The 19,297-nt window shown below is 38.2% G+C and overlaps 1 protein-coding gene across 1 annotated transcript; it reads left to right on the forward strand.

Annotated features, from left to right (window-relative positions):
• Positions 1–3,828: 3,828 nt before the first annotated feature.
• On the forward strand, positions 3,829–7,660 carry LOC140983416 (glucose-6-phosphate 1-dehydrogenase, chloroplastic-like). The gene is made up of 10 exons (XM_073450466.1): positions 3,829–4,267; positions 4,778–5,010; positions 5,169–5,263; positions 5,375–5,489; positions 5,835–6,040; positions 6,161–6,310; positions 6,395–6,515; positions 6,604–6,833; positions 6,925–7,125; positions 7,223–7,660. Exons 1-10 carry the CDS (start codon positions 4,072–4,074, stop codon positions 7,470–7,472), a joined length of 1,797 nt encoding a protein of 598 aa, XP_073306567.1. The 5' UTR covers positions 3,829–4,071; the 3' UTR covers positions 7,473–7,660.
• Positions 7,661–19,297: the final 11,637 nt, after the last annotated feature.

Raw genomic sequence — 19,297 nt, forward strand, 5'->3', positions numbered from 1 at the left:
GGAATTTCAATTCGAGCAGGGGCATTTGCAGCATGTATATATGATTTAGTTACCCCTTTTGTGTCTGCAAATGCATCTGGTATTTGATTTGCTATTCTTTGCAAGTGCACAATTTGCTGTACATCTTTTTCACATTGTTTTGTTCTTGGATCCAGATGTAACAATGATGATACATACCATGTAATTTCTTTTTCGGTATGTTTCTGTTCTCCCCCTAACATTGGGAAGATTTCCTCATTAAAATGACAATCAGCAAAACGTGCTGTGAACACGTCGCCTGTCTGTGGTTCAAGATATCGAATGATCGATGGACTATCATAACCAATATAAATTCCAATCTTTCTTTGAGGTCCCATTTTCTTTCGTTGAGGTGGTGCAATAGGCACATACACCATACATCCAAAAATTCTCAGATGAGAAATGTCTGGTTCTTTACCAAATGCAAGCTGCAATGGGGAGTATTTATGATATGCACTTGGTCTGATGCGAATTAATGAAGCAGCATGTAAAATTGCATGTCCCCATATAGAAATAGGGAGCTTTGTTTTCATAATCATTGGTCTAGCAATCATTTGCAGACGTTTAATCAATGATTCAGCCAATCCATTTTGAGTATGTACATGAGCAACAGGATGCTCAACAATGATTCCCATAGACATACAATAATCATTGAAAGTCTGGGAAGTAAATTCACCAGCATTATCAAGTCTAATTTTCTTGATTGTATAATCGGGAAATTGATTCCTCAATTTTATTATTTGAGCAAGTAATCTTGCAAATGCAACATTTCGAGTTGACAATAAACATACATGTGACCATCTGCTGGAGGCATCAATCAATACCATAAAGTATCTGAATGGTCCACATGGTGGATGGATTGGTCCACAAATATCACCCTGAATACGTTCAAGAAACATTGGTGATTCAGTTTGGATTTTGGCTGGTGATGGTCTTATAATAAGTTTTCCAAGAGAACATGCTTTACATTGAAACTTATTATTCTGAAAGATCTTCTGGTCTTTCAATGGATGACCATGTGTATTTTCTATAATTCTTCGCATCATTGTTGAACCAGGATGTCCTAATCGATCATGCCAATTGGTTAATATTGAAGAATTATCAATTACCATGTTTGATTCAATGGGACGTATATGTGTATAATGCAATCCAGTAGGGAGCATTGGTAGTTTTTCAATCACATATTTCTTTCCTGATTTATATGTGGTAAGACACATATATTTCTCATTCCCTTCATTCATTGTTTGAGTATCATACCCATGGGAATATATATCATTAAAACTCAACAAATTTCTTTTCGATTGTGGTGAATATAAAGCATCATTGATCAAAAATTTTGTACCATTAGGTAACAAAAATTGTGCTTTACCACATCCTTTAATCAAGTCTACAGGACCTGATATTGTATTCACCGTTGTTTTTGTTGGTTTTAGTTCCAAGAAATATCTTTTATCTCGGAGGATAGTGTGCGTTGTACCACTATCGGGTATGCAAACTTCAGCTTTGCTCATAGCATTTTCCATATTTGAACTTCAAAAAATATGCAATGAAAAAAAATTAATGACAATACATATTTAAATATAACACATATCATAATTGTACAATAAAACATTATCATATAAATACATGAAAAATAAATTATTGTACATTTATATTCTACCACTATATTGTTCATTTTCAGAGAAATCATTGAGAAAATCTGCAGCATCAATATTGTTCATTTCTATCCCACCAACATATTGATCATTTCCAGAGAAATCATTCATAAAATCAGCAGCATCAAAATGAGTTGAATCACTCAAACGGTCACTTCGCTCAGTGAAGTTGGTCTCCTTTTCTTTCCCCTTTATCGATTCTTTATAAAGTTTGCAAAGATGCTCAGGGGCTCGACAAATACGAGACCAATGTCCTGGAGTACCGCATCTGAAACAAGAACTTTCAAATCTTTTCGAGTGATTTTCATTAACACTCATGTTTTCTTGATGCCTTTTCTGTGGATGGTTTGGGACGTTATTTTGAGATGAGTTATAGAAATAACTATCTCGATTATTTTCAAAACCACGGCCGCGTCCACGACCACGACCACTTCCTCGTCCACGTCCACGTCCACGACCTCGACCTCGACCTCGACCTCGACCAAAACCTTGTCTTTGAATTTGATTTTGGTTTCCAGGTTTAAATTCATTTTTACTTACAGCATTTACTTCTGGAAATGCTGTTGATCCAGTGGGTCGGGACTGATGATTTCTCATTAATAGCTCGTTGTTCTTTTCCGCCACAAGAAGACAGGCGATGAGTTCAGAATATCTCGCAAATCCACGCACTCTATATTGTTGCTGTAGTGTTATATTTGATGCGTGAAACGTGGAAAATGTTTTTTCAAGCATTTCCGATTCTGTAACCTCATGTCCACAAAATTTTAACTGCGAGATTATTCTATACATCGCTGAATTGTAATCACTGACTTTTTTAAAGTCTTGGAATCTTAACATATTCCATTCATCACGGGCGGTCGGAAGTATAACTTCCCTTATATGTTCAAATCTCTCTTTTAATCCTTTCCACAGAGCCATGGGATCTTTTTCGATGAGATATTCACATTTTAAACCTTCATCAAGGTGTCGTCGTAAAAATATTATAGCTTTTGCTTTTTCTTGTGATGAAGATATACCATTTTCTTTAATGGTCTCGCTTAGACCCAATGACTCAAGATGCATTTCTACATCAAGAGTCCATGGCATATAGTTTTTCCCAGTAATATCAAGAGCGATGAATTCGAGCTTTGCCAAGTTTGCCATGGTGGTACTAAAAATTACGATGCATTTTATTAGTTAATGAATATTGCAATACAAAGTAATGGATAAACAACAAGTACAAGTATTCGTAAAAATAAAGAAAACACACGAGGAGGATATTCTCCGATAAATACAAGACTGGTGAGTATGATAACCAAAATAATTAAAAATAACCTCGTGAAAGCCATCTTCTTTTTTTCTTCGAAAATTTGATGAAGAATAATTTTTAGAGAAGAAGAGAAAGTTGGAGTGATTGAATGTATTTGTGAGATTGTATTTATAGAGCAAAAACTAGCCGTTTTGTTACCGTTTATTACCGTTGGTGTATAAGAAAATAAATGTATGTATTTGTATAATTTTATGGTAATAATATGGTGTATATAATATTAGTCATATTTAAATAATTATGTATATCATATCACATTATTATAATTAGGTGTCATAAGTTATTTTGTTTAAAAACCTTATAGGCTTTTATACTTGTCGTATCCCTTACCGGGAGTGTGGGATGTCGTCTTAACATCCTCCCAGGATTTATAACAAGTTTTTGAAAAAATTATTTTTATTATTTCTAATAATAACATTATATTATATATTAAATATATAAACAATAAATAAATAACAGTAAAATAAATATTATTACTTTTGTTACCTTTTTCTTCTGTTCGGAGCTTGGAAAAATATGGAGGACTTTTAGAGCTTCGTGCTGATAACGTGTTGTGAAAAAGTAAAAATTTACGGTAAAAAGTAAAAATCTCAAACTCTTAAAATTATCACACTACACACTTTATAATATTTTTCTCTCAACTCAATTGTGATTTTCTTCACAAATGAGAGATCTATTTATAGAAAATTTTTACAAATAATCCAAAAATAAAATACATCATTACCTACATCATCACACACTAATTTTCAACATTCAACACCTAATTTTACCTAATTTTCAACATTCAACATTCATATTTTCAACACAAATATTTTTCACATTTTTAAATAATTTTTCAACATTATTTTGTTTGTCAACTCACAGGTAAAATTAGGAACAAACTCGTCTTGCTCAAGCAGCCTCTCGGAGATCTCCAGAGTCTTGCGCCTCGATAATTCCCAAGCTCTAGCAAACTGTTCTTTTTCTTCTTCTTTTTTCTCCAATCTAGTCAGAGAATTTTTTTAATTATAAAGTTTCGTTTTTTCCCCGAGTTGTAGAACAGATAATCTTGTCGTCTCGAATTTTACGGATAAACACAGAGTTTTTGTTACTATGGCCGCATTGCCTTCATCAAATCGATGCTTTTCTTCATCGTCGGCTTATTCAAATTTTTCCTCAATTGGGGGTTCTCTTCAACGTCTCAGAAACATTCCATATTCCTCGGTTTCTCCGAAAAAATTGGGCTCAAAGAGCGTTTCTTTGCCGGGCAACTGCGACAATTTTCCCAATGTGATTCTCATGCAAGATGGTTGGTTTTATGTTTCATCCTTGTTTAGTATTTATTCTTGAATCATTTCACCTCTTTGTTAGGATTTATTTCTTGGTTTTTTTTTAATGAACTGTGCCAAATCGTAACGATTGTATGTTCCTGCTGGCTGTAGTTTTTTTTATTGAATTATTGTTCTTTTGGTATTATTTAACTAAACTTCGTTGGTTATTTGTTCCTGGTTCTTAGGAGGCGATGTGATGGTTGAGATATTTTGGTATATATGATATTTGAATAAGGTGCAAGCTAGAAACCCAAAAGCGAAAAGACCATCTCTTCACAACCATTTATGGAGAACAAACATTTCTGTTAATTAGTGTTTGGCTGAATCCTCAAACCTTGACTATATTTGTTTTTTTCATAATCTACGATCATTAATTAAGATGTTTTGCATTTATTATTTCTTCTTGAAATTTTTTGCTGCAGTGATTTAATTTCTTGCATAATGTACTCCCATTTTGAGTTATGACGTGTAGATGAGTAAATTTTTAGGTGCTTTGGCTGCTGCAATGTCCGCAATTGAAAACGAAGCTCCGATCAGGAAATTGAAAGAAGGGTTGTTCTCAGTTACTCCTCCAGAAGAACAGAAAAAGCCTATTGATTTGAATGTAGATGGCAATAAATCGACTGTCAGTATTACTGTTGTTGGAGCCTCTGGGGACCTTGCCAAAAAGAAGATATTTCCTGCTTTATTTGCACTTTACTATGAGGATTGCCTCCCTGAGGTCTAACTTAATGTTTATCCTACCATTAGTTTACTTTTGCGAATATTTAAACTGTGTTTAAAACAAATGGGCAAATATAAATATTTTCTCGATTTATATAAACACACTGGCTGATTACGCTAGGATTGATCTATAGCTGTATTTGTTATTGGTTTCAGCATTTCACTGTCTTTGGTTATGCCCGTAGTAAGATGACGGATGCCGAATTAAGGAATATGGTCAGCAAGACTCTTACTTGCAGAATTGACAAGAGGTAATTGGTTCTGCGGTTTCTAGCAGTGATTTTGATTTGACATGAACAAACATGTTCTACTTGTTTTCAGGGTGAAGGATTTCATAGATGGAATATTCTTATGATTTTCAGGGAAAATTGTGGTGAAAAGATTGAGCAGTTCTTAAAAAGATGTTTCTACCACTCAGGTCAATATGATTCTCAAGAAAATTTTGTGGAACTCGATAAAAAACTCAGTGAACACGAGGTATTACTAAAATAATTTTTGTGGAACTTGATAAAATATTTCAGGGTTAGTTTGTTTGATTTTTTTGTTCGTTTTATGCTTATTAATTGGATTCAAATTTCATACTGAATTATGTCTACGTTTGCATGAACTCCCATTTAAGAACGATTGTTTGTGGATAAAATCAATTGATGTCCCATTGTTAAAATTCGAAACTTATATCTTTTCTAATATTTTTAGATACCTTTTCTGCCAAGGAATTCATTTTATATAGCTCTCTTATATTAATGGGACATTTTTGTGGGGGATTAAAAATAAAAAAACCAACTGAAAATGAGAAGGGCTAATTATAATTGGCTTCTGTAGGCTGGCAGGAGTTCAAACCGGCTGTTCTACTTATCGATTCCACCTAACATATTTGTTGATGCCGCAAGATGTGCCAGTATCTCCGCTTCTGGTGCCAGTGGGTGGACTAGGATTATTGTTGAGAAACCTTTTGGCCGCGATTCTGAATCCTCAGCTGCTTTGACTAAATCTCTCAAGCAATATTTGAACGAGGATCAAATTTTCAGGTTAGTTGACTTAATCTGGTCTTGATTGCATTTTCCATTCTTAAATGGTGTAGATGTATCGAATAGAGGGATCAGCAAGTCTTGCACGGACAATTTATCTGCATTGCTCCTCGTTTACAGGATAGATCACTATCTTGGAAAGGAGCTAGTTGAAAATCTCTCTGTTCTTCGCTTCTCAAACCTCATCTTTGAACCCTTATGGTCAAGACAGTATATAAGGAATGTTCAATTGATTTTTTCCGAGGACTTCGGCACTGAAGGAAGGGGAGGGTATTTTTTTTTTCAACTTGCAGTTGAGCTAATATATTTTCTTTTGTTACAACTTTTCCTTAATTATTGTTCTTGTTGCACCAGTTATTTTGACCACTATGGAATAATAAGAGACATAATGCAAAACCATCTTCTCCAAATAGTTGCGCTCTTTGCCATGGAAACGCCTGTCAGTTTGGATGCAGAAGATATCAGGAATGAGAAGGTTTTTTCCCGTCTTTGTGAACTCAATGAGATTTAGAGAAGGTTTCCTTTTTCTCGAAGGACAATATCTAATTCTTGACGAACAACAGGTTAAGGTGTTGCGTTCCATGAGAACATTACGAGTTGATGATGTGGTCATAGGACAGTACAAGAGTCACACAAAAGGAAGTGTCTCTTACCCAGGATACACAGACGACAAAACGGTACCCAAAGATAGCTTGACACCAACTTTCGCTGCGGCTGCACTTTTCATAGATAACGCAAGATGGGACGGTGTGCCTTTTCTGATGAAAGCTGGAAAAGCCTTACATAATAGAAGGTTAGACAAATCTGCAAGCTTCCCAGGTTTACCTTTCTTGACTATTTTATGTTGTATGGTTTGATTCCTGGACGTTGCTTTTTTTTCACAGGGCTGAGATAAGGGTGCAGTTTAGACATGTTCCTGGTAATTTATACAATCGGAACTTTGGAACTGATCTGGATATGGCGACAAATGAGTTTGTAATCCGTGTTCAGCCTGATGAAGCTATTTATCTGAAGATTAATAATAAAGTTCCAGGATTGGGAATGAGATTGGACCGAAGTCATCTGAATCTTCTATATAAGTCTAGGTAGTTTTGAAAATTATCCATTGTAATACCTGCAAAAATCATTAGGCGTTACTATTATACTCTTGATTCATCGGAATTTATGGGTCTTGTGATATAGATACATGAAAGAGATACCCGATGCGTATGAGAGGCTTCTTCTTGATGCCATAGAAGGGGAAAGGAGACTCTTCATCCGAAGCGACGAATTGGACGCTGCCTGGTCAATCTTCACACCTGTGTTAAAGGAGCTTGAAGAAAAGAAGATAATTCCTGAGTACTATCCATATGGAAGCCGAGGTCCAGTCGGGGCTCATTACCTTGCGGCTAGATACAATGTCAAATGGGGTGATCTTGGCCTTGATGACTAACTTTGGATCATTTCTACCTGACTTCAAGTGGTTCTTGTTTCATGTATCTTAGATTTAAACGAAGATGAGTTGCTTAATCCAAAATGGTGTCACCTCTTCTTCGTGTTTTTCGTCAAGATTTTCTGTTTTATTTTACAACTCAAATGTAGTTTTAATATTTTTGTAACTTAATAAATGACCATTTTTTTGAGAGTCGTATTATTTTCTTTCTGATATTAGGATTGCATATTTTGCTATCTCTGTGTGTGTGTGTGTGAGTAACAGGCTTAGGATGACCATGTACAACCGTTGCAACCTAACAAAAAACCAGGGAACTGAACTTTTAGCTGTCGACATCTAAAATCCTGTCTAGAGCGAAGGGCATCCGCCGTGAAAACCATACATTTGTTTGTTAAATGCAATTTTTTCTGTTGAAATGGAAAAAGTTGTTTGCTCGTGCGGAATTGCCCATTATTTAGCAATTGATCGGACAACCGACTTATGAGATGAGGACAGTGGTGCAATTTCATATATTGACATACCAAAAGAGACGAAGGGAGTAGTTTAATACACGAGGATATAGATAGTAACAGAATTTGTGATACAGTAATACAGATAGACATGTCAAGATACTATTTCCAAAACTACCAGCACGTACTGTTAGTTTATAGTATATGTTAAGGTATAGTTTGGTATACGTGATAAGATAAAGATTGATAAATAATCCTCCTTATCCCACGTTTGGTACTTTTTTAGAAAGCCCATGATCCCGTGATAAATAGTTTTATACAAGAATAATGTATTCCTTTTATGACATGTGATAATTTTAATCTAATGATAAAAAACATCACAAATGACTTAATTGCCCTCCATATATAAAAATCTTAAACCAAATCGTTCTCTCATTTTACCGCCCATCAAATAAATATTTTTATTTTATTTTTATATATTATGTAATATGATAATTATATAAATGAACTCGAGATAATTATACAAATGATTTTTATAAATCTCAATAAAATTATTAGTATCACTCGATTAACCTTAAAAATTGATATTTGACTTGACTCACAAAATCAATGGCCCAATTATCATATTATATAATATACAAAATTAGGTAAAAATAAATAAATCATGCAAGCACTGTCGGCGCATGAACAGATAAGAAATATGAACTCAAGCAACAACTTTGAAATTATAAAATTTATTATGATAAGGATAATTTTGTCATTACAATCTAATATATAAAATTAATCATTCTTATTAAAATCATACCAAACATTAAATATAATATCATACATATTGTATATCCTTAATTTATCCTTATATTATATATCACATGTTTATCCTATCATGTGTACTAAACTATGCCTAAGATGTTTGATAGTTTATACTATCATTCAGTAAGAATGTCATGCTAGCATGTTTCAATCCAGGATTAATATACTTCACCTATAGTAATTATGACTATCCATTAATTAAAATAGTACTACATTAATATTTGCGCAAAAATATTAAAGTTTTTGGGCACTATAGTTGAAACGTCTACGAGAAAATTTTTATTTTTTTTGCAATCTAATATTCGAAAATTACAATTTTATGCATGCATGCAATAACAGCTGAAAATTATACATTTTTAAAATAAAGGTATTCAACTAACATTAAAAACACTACAGCTAAAAAAATGAGACAACCGTCAAACCCAAACTGTCGTTTAAAATAATTCACGAATGAAACCTGCGAAAATCCTGACAACCATCAATATATAAAAGAAAGAGTATGAAAATGTCAAATATAACTCCTAACTCATAAACGTAATGTGCGGAAAATATAGTCCTCAAGTTAGCGTGCGCACATCCAGCTCCACCTACTCTGTTTTCGGCACCTCCTGTCACCTCATCAATATGGTCACCTGCATCATTCATACCTAGTAAGTCTAAAGACTCAACACATCATAAACGTCATAACGAGTACATATACATAACATACAATAGTGAAAAGTACTCTAATCAACATACATTTCAAGATCTTCAAAACATAAACGTAAACGTATCATAATAAAACATAACGTGTCAAAACATGTCTTAACATATCATCATATACGTGTTCATTTTCTTTAATTGAATTTCGTTCATTAGTTATGACTTTCGTATCAGCTCTATTCGATGGATCCATCTATGTTTAACCGTGGTACCCGGTGAAGGGGACATCAGCGACATTATTGCCCATCCACTGAGTCTTGGCCTTACATGTCATCGTATTCGTATTAGTCACAACTAACTCTCATCCTTCAAAACATGTCAACATATTCATCACTTATAAAAATAATTTCTATACGTAAGTTTCCTTAAAATCAAGCATGCAACGTATTTATCATATTTACATAAAAAAATCATGTTCATGATAACATATGCATTAAAAACGTGTAAATTTGTGATCAGGACACTGCCAGGACTGCTAACTCGACCTGGAGGAAAAATGACCATTTTACCCCTAGAAACTCTAATTTACCATTTTACCCAAACACCTCAAAACTTCGACCCCGAAGCCAACCAAACACCTCAAAACATATTTATAATCATTTCTTAGACGTAAACTCGAGCTCTTTTCATAACTTATACAATTCGTTTTAAAACTTGGACCGGGGTCCCGGTTTTAACCTGAATCAACCCAAACCATAACCAAACTTTCCTAAACTTTTACCACACCTTAAACTCATCGTACCAGCCCCTAAACAACTTTAATCGGACCACCTAAGGCCTTTGAACACGACCGAACATCTGTTGGAAAAATTCTGCACAAGGAGAGCCAAACCCTAATTCACATTAGGCTTCCATTTTTCGATCCTAGGCCTAACCAACTCGAACCAGCCTTGAACCAACACCAACTAGGACCAAGAACAGACCGAGGACTCCTTATTGGACCCACCCTAGCCACGTCTACAGCTCCAGGCACTCGGTCGTGCGTGATTACCCGAAAACAAGCAAGAACTCGATCTTTCACAACTCATGCGCCTCGACTAACTCCTAAGTTGTGACCAGCCGCAGTTGAGCCACCTTGGACCACGTCTCAGTCCCCTTAGGGTCTACACCATGGCTCGGTTTGACTCCCCAACAGCCAGCCCTCTTCCCAAGCTCGATCTAGTCCCATACAACAAGAAGATACCCTAGGTTCGTTAGGTTTCCACCCACACTCGACAACCCATGACTCCATCACCTAGTCTCCTTCACTCTTGACATGTGCAGACCCCTAACACCACGACTCGAAAGCCCCTTACACAACAAAAGCAAAAATCGTGAGTTACGAGTAAACATGTATGCATATTTCATGTCAAACCTTCCAAAAATGATACCACATGCTTGATTAAATAATTTCTTATGCAAACACACACATATCAGCAATAAGTATCGTGAATGATGAGAAAAACAAGAATTATGGGGTGCCTTTGTGTTTAAACGCTCGAAAACTTTGATATCTACGCGTAGGACGAGCACCGGAGAGACAGGAAGGGATTACTTTGCAAAACCAAGGGAGAACTCATGTGGCTGCTGAAGATGTCGAATGGGAAGCTGCTCAAGTGAGGGATGGGTGGCCGAAGCTTGTTCTAGATTAAGGTTTTTTAGTTGATAGGTTTAGGTTAATATAAAAGGTGTTAATGGGCCCTTAATTAAGAAAAAAATGATTAAATTATTTTTAGGCCCATTAATCAATAAAATAAATCCGTCAAGCCCAAAAATACTCCCGAAAAATATTTCATTTTGGAACGTTTTTGAAAATATTGCCCGAACTCTAAAAAGTCCTCCGACTCGCTAAAATTTGTGTATCGATTAAAAAATATGACCCGGCGAGTAAAAAACCCAACCAAGGCCCATTTTCAAAAATACACTTAATTACACCATATATTAAATAATTAAAAATAATTATTCAATAAATTTTTTTTTTCTGATTATTCCCGCTCTCCGTTCCTCGTTCGTGCGCGAAATACAACTTACAGCCCTAATACATGAAACTTAATAAACCAAGAAATGACATACATGTTCATTCAATAAACATGTCTTTAAAGCATTAAAATAATTAAACACATATTTTAAATAAAAACCCTAGATTGCATGCAGTGAGGTTATGTAGTTTGAATTTCTAGTTCTTACAATTCTCCCCCCTAAATAGAATTTCATCCTTGAAATTTAAGACATACTGAATAACTCCGGGTAGCGACTCCTCATCTATGTCTCAGTTTCCCAAGTAGCCTCCTCCTCAAAATGATTCAGCCACTTGACTTTGATCATGTGGATCACCTAGTTTCGGAGCCTCCTCTCCTGCATATCCAATAACTGAAGACAAGTTCGACGTCAACGCCAGTTGCTCATAATTCATTACATGCGAAGGATTCGACATGTACTGTCGCAGCATCAAGACGTGAAACACATTTTGAATTCCAGTGAGATTCGACGGTAATGCAAATATGTATTAAATTGCATGATGGGTTAAGTTTAGAATTTGTACTGTATTCAGATATAATGCCTCCCAGACGTGCCCCCTGTACAGATTGGCATGATGATATTCCTGGAGGCGGCAGAAGCCCTCCACCACAACCACCGCCATTGGATCAAACTACTCGTGTACTGGAGGGTATGGCTAGACTTCTGGAGCAGGCGCAGCAGGCTCCCTGTCCTCAGGCGGTCATATATGAGCAGTTTAGACGGCTCAACCCGAAAGAGTTCGTGGGCACCACTGATCCATTCCTAGCAGAGGGTTGGATTCAATCCTTGGAGCTTCATTTTCAGTACTTGGTTATGAGGGATGGCGACCGGGTCAGGTGCGTCGCATGCATGTTGAGAGATGATGCGTCCCTTTGGTGGGAGGGAGCAGCGCACGGGCTGAACTTGGCTACCCTCACGTGGGATCAGCTCAACAAGGCGTTCTATGGTAAGTACTTCCCAGTTGATGTCAGGGCTGCCTGACTAGGGAGTTCATGAGTCTCCGACAGGGGGACTCGACTGTGGCAGAGTTCATCCGCAAGTTTGACATGGGCTGTCATTTTGTGCCCCTCATTGCTAGAGATGTCGCCCAGAAGCTAAGGCATTTCATGGATGGGCTGAGGCTGACTTTGCGCTGGGACGTGATGCTGATGAGACCAGCTAGTTATGATGAGGCAACTTTTTGTGCTTTTCAGGCTGAGCAGGCCTTGAGGGACATTGATTTTGAGATGCAGCGGAAGCGGCATCAGGCCCAATCCAGTTCCCAGCCACAGAAAAGCATTTTATAGGGCCGCCAAGGCAACAGAGGCAGCAGAAGCCCCAAGGACCAGTTAGGAGGCCACAGCAGCAGAGACCACCGCAGGCGCCAGGGGAGCATAAGGCAGAGGACCGTCAGCCATGCACGCAGTGCAACAGGTTCCACCTCGGCAAGTGTTCATGGGGACCTACAAATACTTCGTTTGCGGGCAGAAGGTCACAAGGCGGCAGATTGCCCTAAGAACAAGGGCCCCACTACTGGCAGAGCATATGTGACGCATGCCGAGGAGGCTGAGGCGGAGGCAGACTCTTCGTTGATTACTGGTAACCCTTATGTTTGAGATTTTATTTTATGGCATGAATACATGGGTTATATGATTATTATGAGAATTAATTTATGGGATTGTTAGAATAGAATAAATAAGGATGCATGTTCTACCTAGTCGGTTTTAAGGATCGAATTTCTTGATTGGAGAATTTTGAAGACTTCTTGCAAAACTCGAAATTTTTAAGGGGCTACTTTCGAATTTCTTAAATTTTTAGGGTCAAGTTGGCAAATTTCGAAATAATTGTAGGGCCAAAGCGTAATTTTCGAAAACTGTAAGGGCCATAATGCAGTTACCAAAATTTTTATGACTGAATTTTAAACTTTTGAAGAATACTTGAGTTCAATTATTAATTTTCGAGGAATTTGGGATTTTTGGCGGGCAAAAAATTTTTAAAGTTTCAACGCGATCAGATTTGATAGTATGTTTTGTCGTAAGAAGGATATATATATTGCAAGTGTAGTCACGCATGCATTGCTAGATTCAGGAGCTACTACACACACTCGTTTATATCCGAGACGTTCGTCCAGCGACTACGGATCATACCTGTGGCGATGCATTCAGGATTCAGAGTATCGATTCCATCTGAGGATCAGATGTTCACTTTTTCTGATAGTGAGAAAATTGGAGCTTCGGTTACAGAATTATGCAGTGCAAGCAGACTTGATTGTGCTACCGTTGCCGGAGTTTGATATTATTTTGAGTATGGACTGGCTTTCCTTGAACGGAGCAGTCATAGACTTCCGACAGAAATCAGTATCTGTCCGACTGCCCAGCGGTAAGCCATTTTTTTTGAGGCAGCCAGACACCAGCAGATGTCGCACATCATTTCCTGCACGTGTGCGAAAAACCTCATGAAGAGAGACTGCAGGCATTTTTGGCCAGCATTGTGTCAGTGTCCGAGCCAGCCAGCCAGAGGCTAGATGACGTTGATGTGGCCAGAGATTTCTACAGTGTTTTCCCTCACGATGTTAGAAGTTTTCCACCAGACAGAGAGGTGGATTTTTCTATTGAGCTAATGTCAGGCACCGTGCCTATTTCTAAGGCGCCCTATCATCTAGCACCTCCTGAGATGAAGAAACTGAAAGATCAGATACAAGATTTTCTAGATAAGGGTTTCATCCGTCCTAGCTTTTCTCCTTGGGGCGCACCGGTACTTTTTGTAAATAAGAAAGATGGCAGCATTGATTACCGAGAGCTGAACAGAGTCACAGTCAAGAACAAGTATCTATTGCCCAGGATCTTGGATTTATTTGATCAGCTTCAGGGAGCATCAGTATTCTCGAAGATAGATCTCTGATTTGGGTACATTCAATTGAAGGTGAGAGAGTCTGACGTACATAAGACGACATTCCGGACACGTTATGGGCACTATGAGTTTATGTTGATGCCCTTCGGTCTTACAAAGCGCCAGCGATCTTCATGGATCTCATGAATTGCGTGTTTTAGCCTTATTTGGATCAGTTTGTCATAGTTTTTATAGATGACATACTGATTTATTCGAGGAGCAGCGAGGAGCATAGTCAGCATCTGAGGACCGTACTGCAGACTCTACAGGACAGATGGTTGTATGCTAAGTTCAGTAAGTGCGAGTTCTGACTTGACAGAGTTACATTCTTGGGCCACAATGTATCTCGGGATGATATAGAGGTCAACCCCAGTATAGTAGAGGCAGTCAGAGATTGGCCAGTGCCTAAGAGTGTGACAGAGATCCATAGCTTCTTGGGATTGGCTGGTTATTACAGGAAGTTTATTCAGGGCTTCTCTTCTATTGTGGTTCCTATGATCGCCTTGACGAATAAGAATGCCACGTTTATCTTGAGATCCGAGTGTCAGGAGAGCTTTGACAGACTAAAGTAAGCACTGACCACAACACCAGTTCTAGCTATGCCATCGGGGCAAAGTGAGTACGTGGTTTACACAGATGCTTCGAGGCTCGGTTTGGGCGCAATGTTGATGCAACATGACAGAGTTATAGCTTATGCTTCCTGACAGCTGAAGGTCCATGAGAAGAATTATCCGACTCATGATCTCGAGCTAGCAGCAGTAGTATTTGCCTTGAAGATCTGGAGACATTATCTGTATGGGGAGAAGTGCAGGATTTTCACTAACCACAAAAGCCTGAAGTACTTCTTCACACAGAAAAAGTTGAACATGAGGTAGAGGAGATGGATAGAGCTAGTGAAGGATTATGATTATAACATTAGCTACCATCAGGGTAAGGCTAATGTGGCTGCAGAAGCTCTGAGCAAGAAGCACGCAGTGATTGCTCATTTGTCGGTGTAGAGACCGGTGCATGCGGAGATTCAGAGGTTCGATCTTGCAGTTTATGCCAGGGGCGATCCCCCAAATCTTGCTACTCTGACAGTGCAGTCGACTTTGAGAGACAGAATCCGGGTATGACAGATTTCTGACGAGCAGTTGCAGAAATGGAGACAGAGGGACGAGGCTAAGGTCCGGAGACTGTATACAGTTGTGGATGACATAGTCAGATATATGGACCGACTCTTGGTTACTGACAGTGATTCTCTGAGAGCAGATATCTTCAGCGAGGTCCACAGCACCCCGTACTCCATCCATCAAGGGAGTACAAAAATGTATAAGGATCTTTAGTCTCTAAATTGGTGGCCGGGCATGAAGCGGGATATTCTGCGATTCGTCTCCAAGTGTTTGACACGTCAGCAGGTCATGGCAGAGCATCAGAGACCTGCAAGGAAGCTGAGACCACTCCCTATTCCCGAGTGGAAATGGGAGAGTTATTCAAATTTTGGAGGACCTACACAGAGCTTGCATGATTGACTTCCAGGACATCTGGGAGTCGAAGTTACCTCTTGTGGAGTTCACGTACAATAACAGTTAGCAGGCGTCTATCGGTATGGCTCCATATGAGGCATTGTACGAGAGGAAGTGTAGGTTTCCAGTATATTGGGACGAGGTAGGAGAGAGGGTAGAGATAGGGCCGGATATTGTCAGTCAGACCGCAGAGTTAGTGGTCAAGATCCGAGACATGGTGAAGACCGCTCAGAGTCGGCAGAAGAGTTAGGAAAATCAGCGGCACCGAGATCTTGAGCTCGCCGTAGGAGGCCATGTGTTCATGAAGGTCGCACCAATGAAGGGTGTGATGAGATTTGAGAAGAATGTCAAGCTCAGTCCGAGATACATAGGGCCGTTTGAGGTACTGGAGATAGTTGGGACACTTGCATACAGAGTGGCATTACCGCCGAATCTAGAGGGAGTTCATAATGTGTTCCACATCTCCATGCAGCGGAAGTACATGTCGAACCCTTCGCATGTGCTGATTTATGAGCCACTTCAGCTGACACCGAACCTGTCTATCGAGGAGAGACCCAGTCTGTAAGGTCCAAAATTAAGACGACGTAATCCAACAACATGCAAATCTAGAAAATATAAAAAATGGTTAATTAAATCATTTTAATTACTTAATTGATTATGTGATATGCATGATTATATGTTAAATAGGATTTTATTGTCATTATGCATAAAATTGTATTTTTTTAAGGATTAAGCAAGTTGCGATCGAAGAACGGAGACCGAGGGCTGAATAGCGAAAAATATTTTTATTAAATAATTATTTTTAATTATTTAAAATATGATTTGTGGATGGTTTTCTTATTTTTGGAAAATATGGGGTTTTGAGATGATTTAATACGCCGTGACGTAAATTTTTATCGGTGTTAGATTTTCAACAAAAATATAAACGTTTTGGCAACCCGGCTAATAAATTCACAAATTTATTTAAACAAAAACTTTGGTTAAATTTTATTTATGTCCTAATTAGACTAATGGGCCTAATTTAATAGCTTAATAGGCCTAAAAACTAGTTAGTAAACTAATTAGGAAATAATATGTTGATTAACCTACGCCTAGCATCACAATTCACGCCACCCACTAATTTGAAAAATCTGAAATTCTCTCCCAATCTCACCATAGCACACGGCACACACCATCATTAATTTGAAGAAGAAATTTCGAAGGTTCAAGCAAAAGTTCAAGCCAAGGTGTCCCTCCGTTCTTCGTCGTCAACGGATTTTCGTGCGTAAATTACGCAAAGGCACGCCTACTCTTCCTTCAAACCATCAACACATCATATTATTTGTTTCATGCATGAATTTTTCTGAAAAACATAGCAGCATGTTGAATTTTCGTAAGTACTCCATGTGCATGTATTCTAAAGTGGTGTTTTAAATTACCAAAATCATGTTTTAATTTGTGTTAAGGGGCTGCCATGGTTAGGGTATGGATTAAGCATGTTTTTAAACTAGTTAGAGTCCAAAGAACACAACTAAAACATTGCACATCATGAACATAACAGTAGATGGAACCAGCAGGTATCACATGAGGGTTGAGGGCTCGGTTTTGGGAGTTAAGGGCTTGGCTTGGGGTCGGATGGGACCGGGGCTGGGCTAGGACCAGGTATGAGGCGGGGAGAGAGTCCTAGCCATGCTAGGACTCAAGACAAGTGGGCTGGGAGGAGTCCTATCCAAGAGGGACTCCTACCCGAGAGCTTGAAGGGAACAACCCACGTTGTTGCTGCTGTACAAGAAGAAAGAGGTTCGGCCAGGGGCTTTGGGCTGAGCTAGGTTTGGTCCTTAGGGTCCTAGGAGAGTGCTTGGGGGGCTGGTTCAAGGGGTGGCTTGATGGCTAGAGGGCTACCAACAGAAAACATGGAGCTCATGTCAAGGAAGGATTCTCGGCCAAGCATGTACGTATCTGGTGCTGTGCTTTGTGCGCGAGTTCAGGGACTTGGGTTGGTCGGGGCTTGGGCTGGGCATGGTCCAGGGAAGGTTAGGGTCATGAGGGGTCAAGTGGTTAAGGGCTGGAAGGGTCCTAGACTAGGTTGGAATCCTATGGTTCATGAGAGACTTGCACACACACGTACAGAATTTTTGGGTCAAATACCAGCAAGCTTTTGGGAGGGCCAGGGCTGGTGTTTCGGGCTGGGCTTGCACAGTAGGGTCCCTAGATAGGTTGGCTAAGTTTTGGCTTAAGGTGGCTCGGGCGTGGCTCGAGTAAATTAAGAGATGGCTCGGTGCGTTCGATAAGGTGTCAAAACGAAAAGTTAAGAAGTAAAATTGAATCCATGGGTCCACGGGGTGGCTCATGACTTGGAAGGGTAGAATAAATCTTTAAAATGTTATGTTTAAAATTTGGGATCAAAATAACGAGTTTTGGATTTATTCGGGATTTAATCGCCGCACGAAACGCTAATTAAACGAGTTAATTGAAACGCCTAGTTTTAAGCCTTATAAAATTATGAAAAATTAGGTTTAAGCTTAAATAATTATTATAAGTCTTAGTTTTTAATTTGAGAATTTTATATTAAGGTTTGGTTTAATTCGGGATTAAAACGCATTAATACGTCACATTTAAAGATTAATTTAAAATTCCTCGATTTATGCTAAATAAAAATATGAGAAAATTCATGTAAGCTTAAATAATTATTTGGGACATGTTAGAGTCAATTAAATTAAGAAAAAGTCAAAAATGAGAAATTTTACGTCCAGGGGTAAAACGATCTTTTTACACCTAGAAATTAGTAAACGTCATGGCAGTGCCCTGAATGCGGTTTTATGTGCTAATATGATTATTTTCTATAGTTATGGATGTTTATGGAATTTTATATGTTAAAATTATATTTTAAACGTTTATGGGATTTTATATGTTAAAATGATATTTTAAATGTTTAGGGAATTTTATATGTTTATGATTTAATATGCCAAAATGTTATTTTAAATGTTTTGAGGTTAAAATGATTATTTTTAAACGTTTATGAGATGTTCATGATTAAATTATGATTTTTAAATTTCTATAGGATTTTTATGATTTAAGGTTGACATTTAAAAGACATGTTGCATGCTTGGTTTCAAAATAAAAATGATATTATATGATGTTTTTATTAAGTGATGATAACATGTTGAAGGACGTGAAGGGATTGTGACTACTGCAATATGTTGGAAATATCGTGAGGGTTATGGTCCCAGTGGGAGCCCGACGATCGTGTTTCCGTTGATACGAATACGAATACGATGAATATGATTGGAGATGTCGTGAGGGGAGAAGGCCCCAGAGGGAGCCCATTTATGGGAAAAGGCCCCAGAGGGAGCCCCGACGATCGTATTTCCAATGCCATGATATGTTAATACGTTGGCCAGGGCCCAGTTGACCGGTGAGAGTGTTGCTGGTGTCCCCCGCCGCCCAGTACTGTGGTTTCTTTAGATGGATCCATCGCCCATTAAGATTAAGAATACGAGTCACAATCACGATC

Source organism: Primulina huaijiensis, chromosome 8 (assembly GCF_012295235.1).
Source record: "Primulina huaijiensis isolate GDHJ02 chromosome 8, ASM1229523v2, whole genome shotgun sequence".
NCBI classification, from domain to species: Eukaryota; Viridiplantae; Streptophyta; class Magnoliopsida; order Lamiales; family Gesneriaceae; genus Primulina; species Primulina huaijiensis.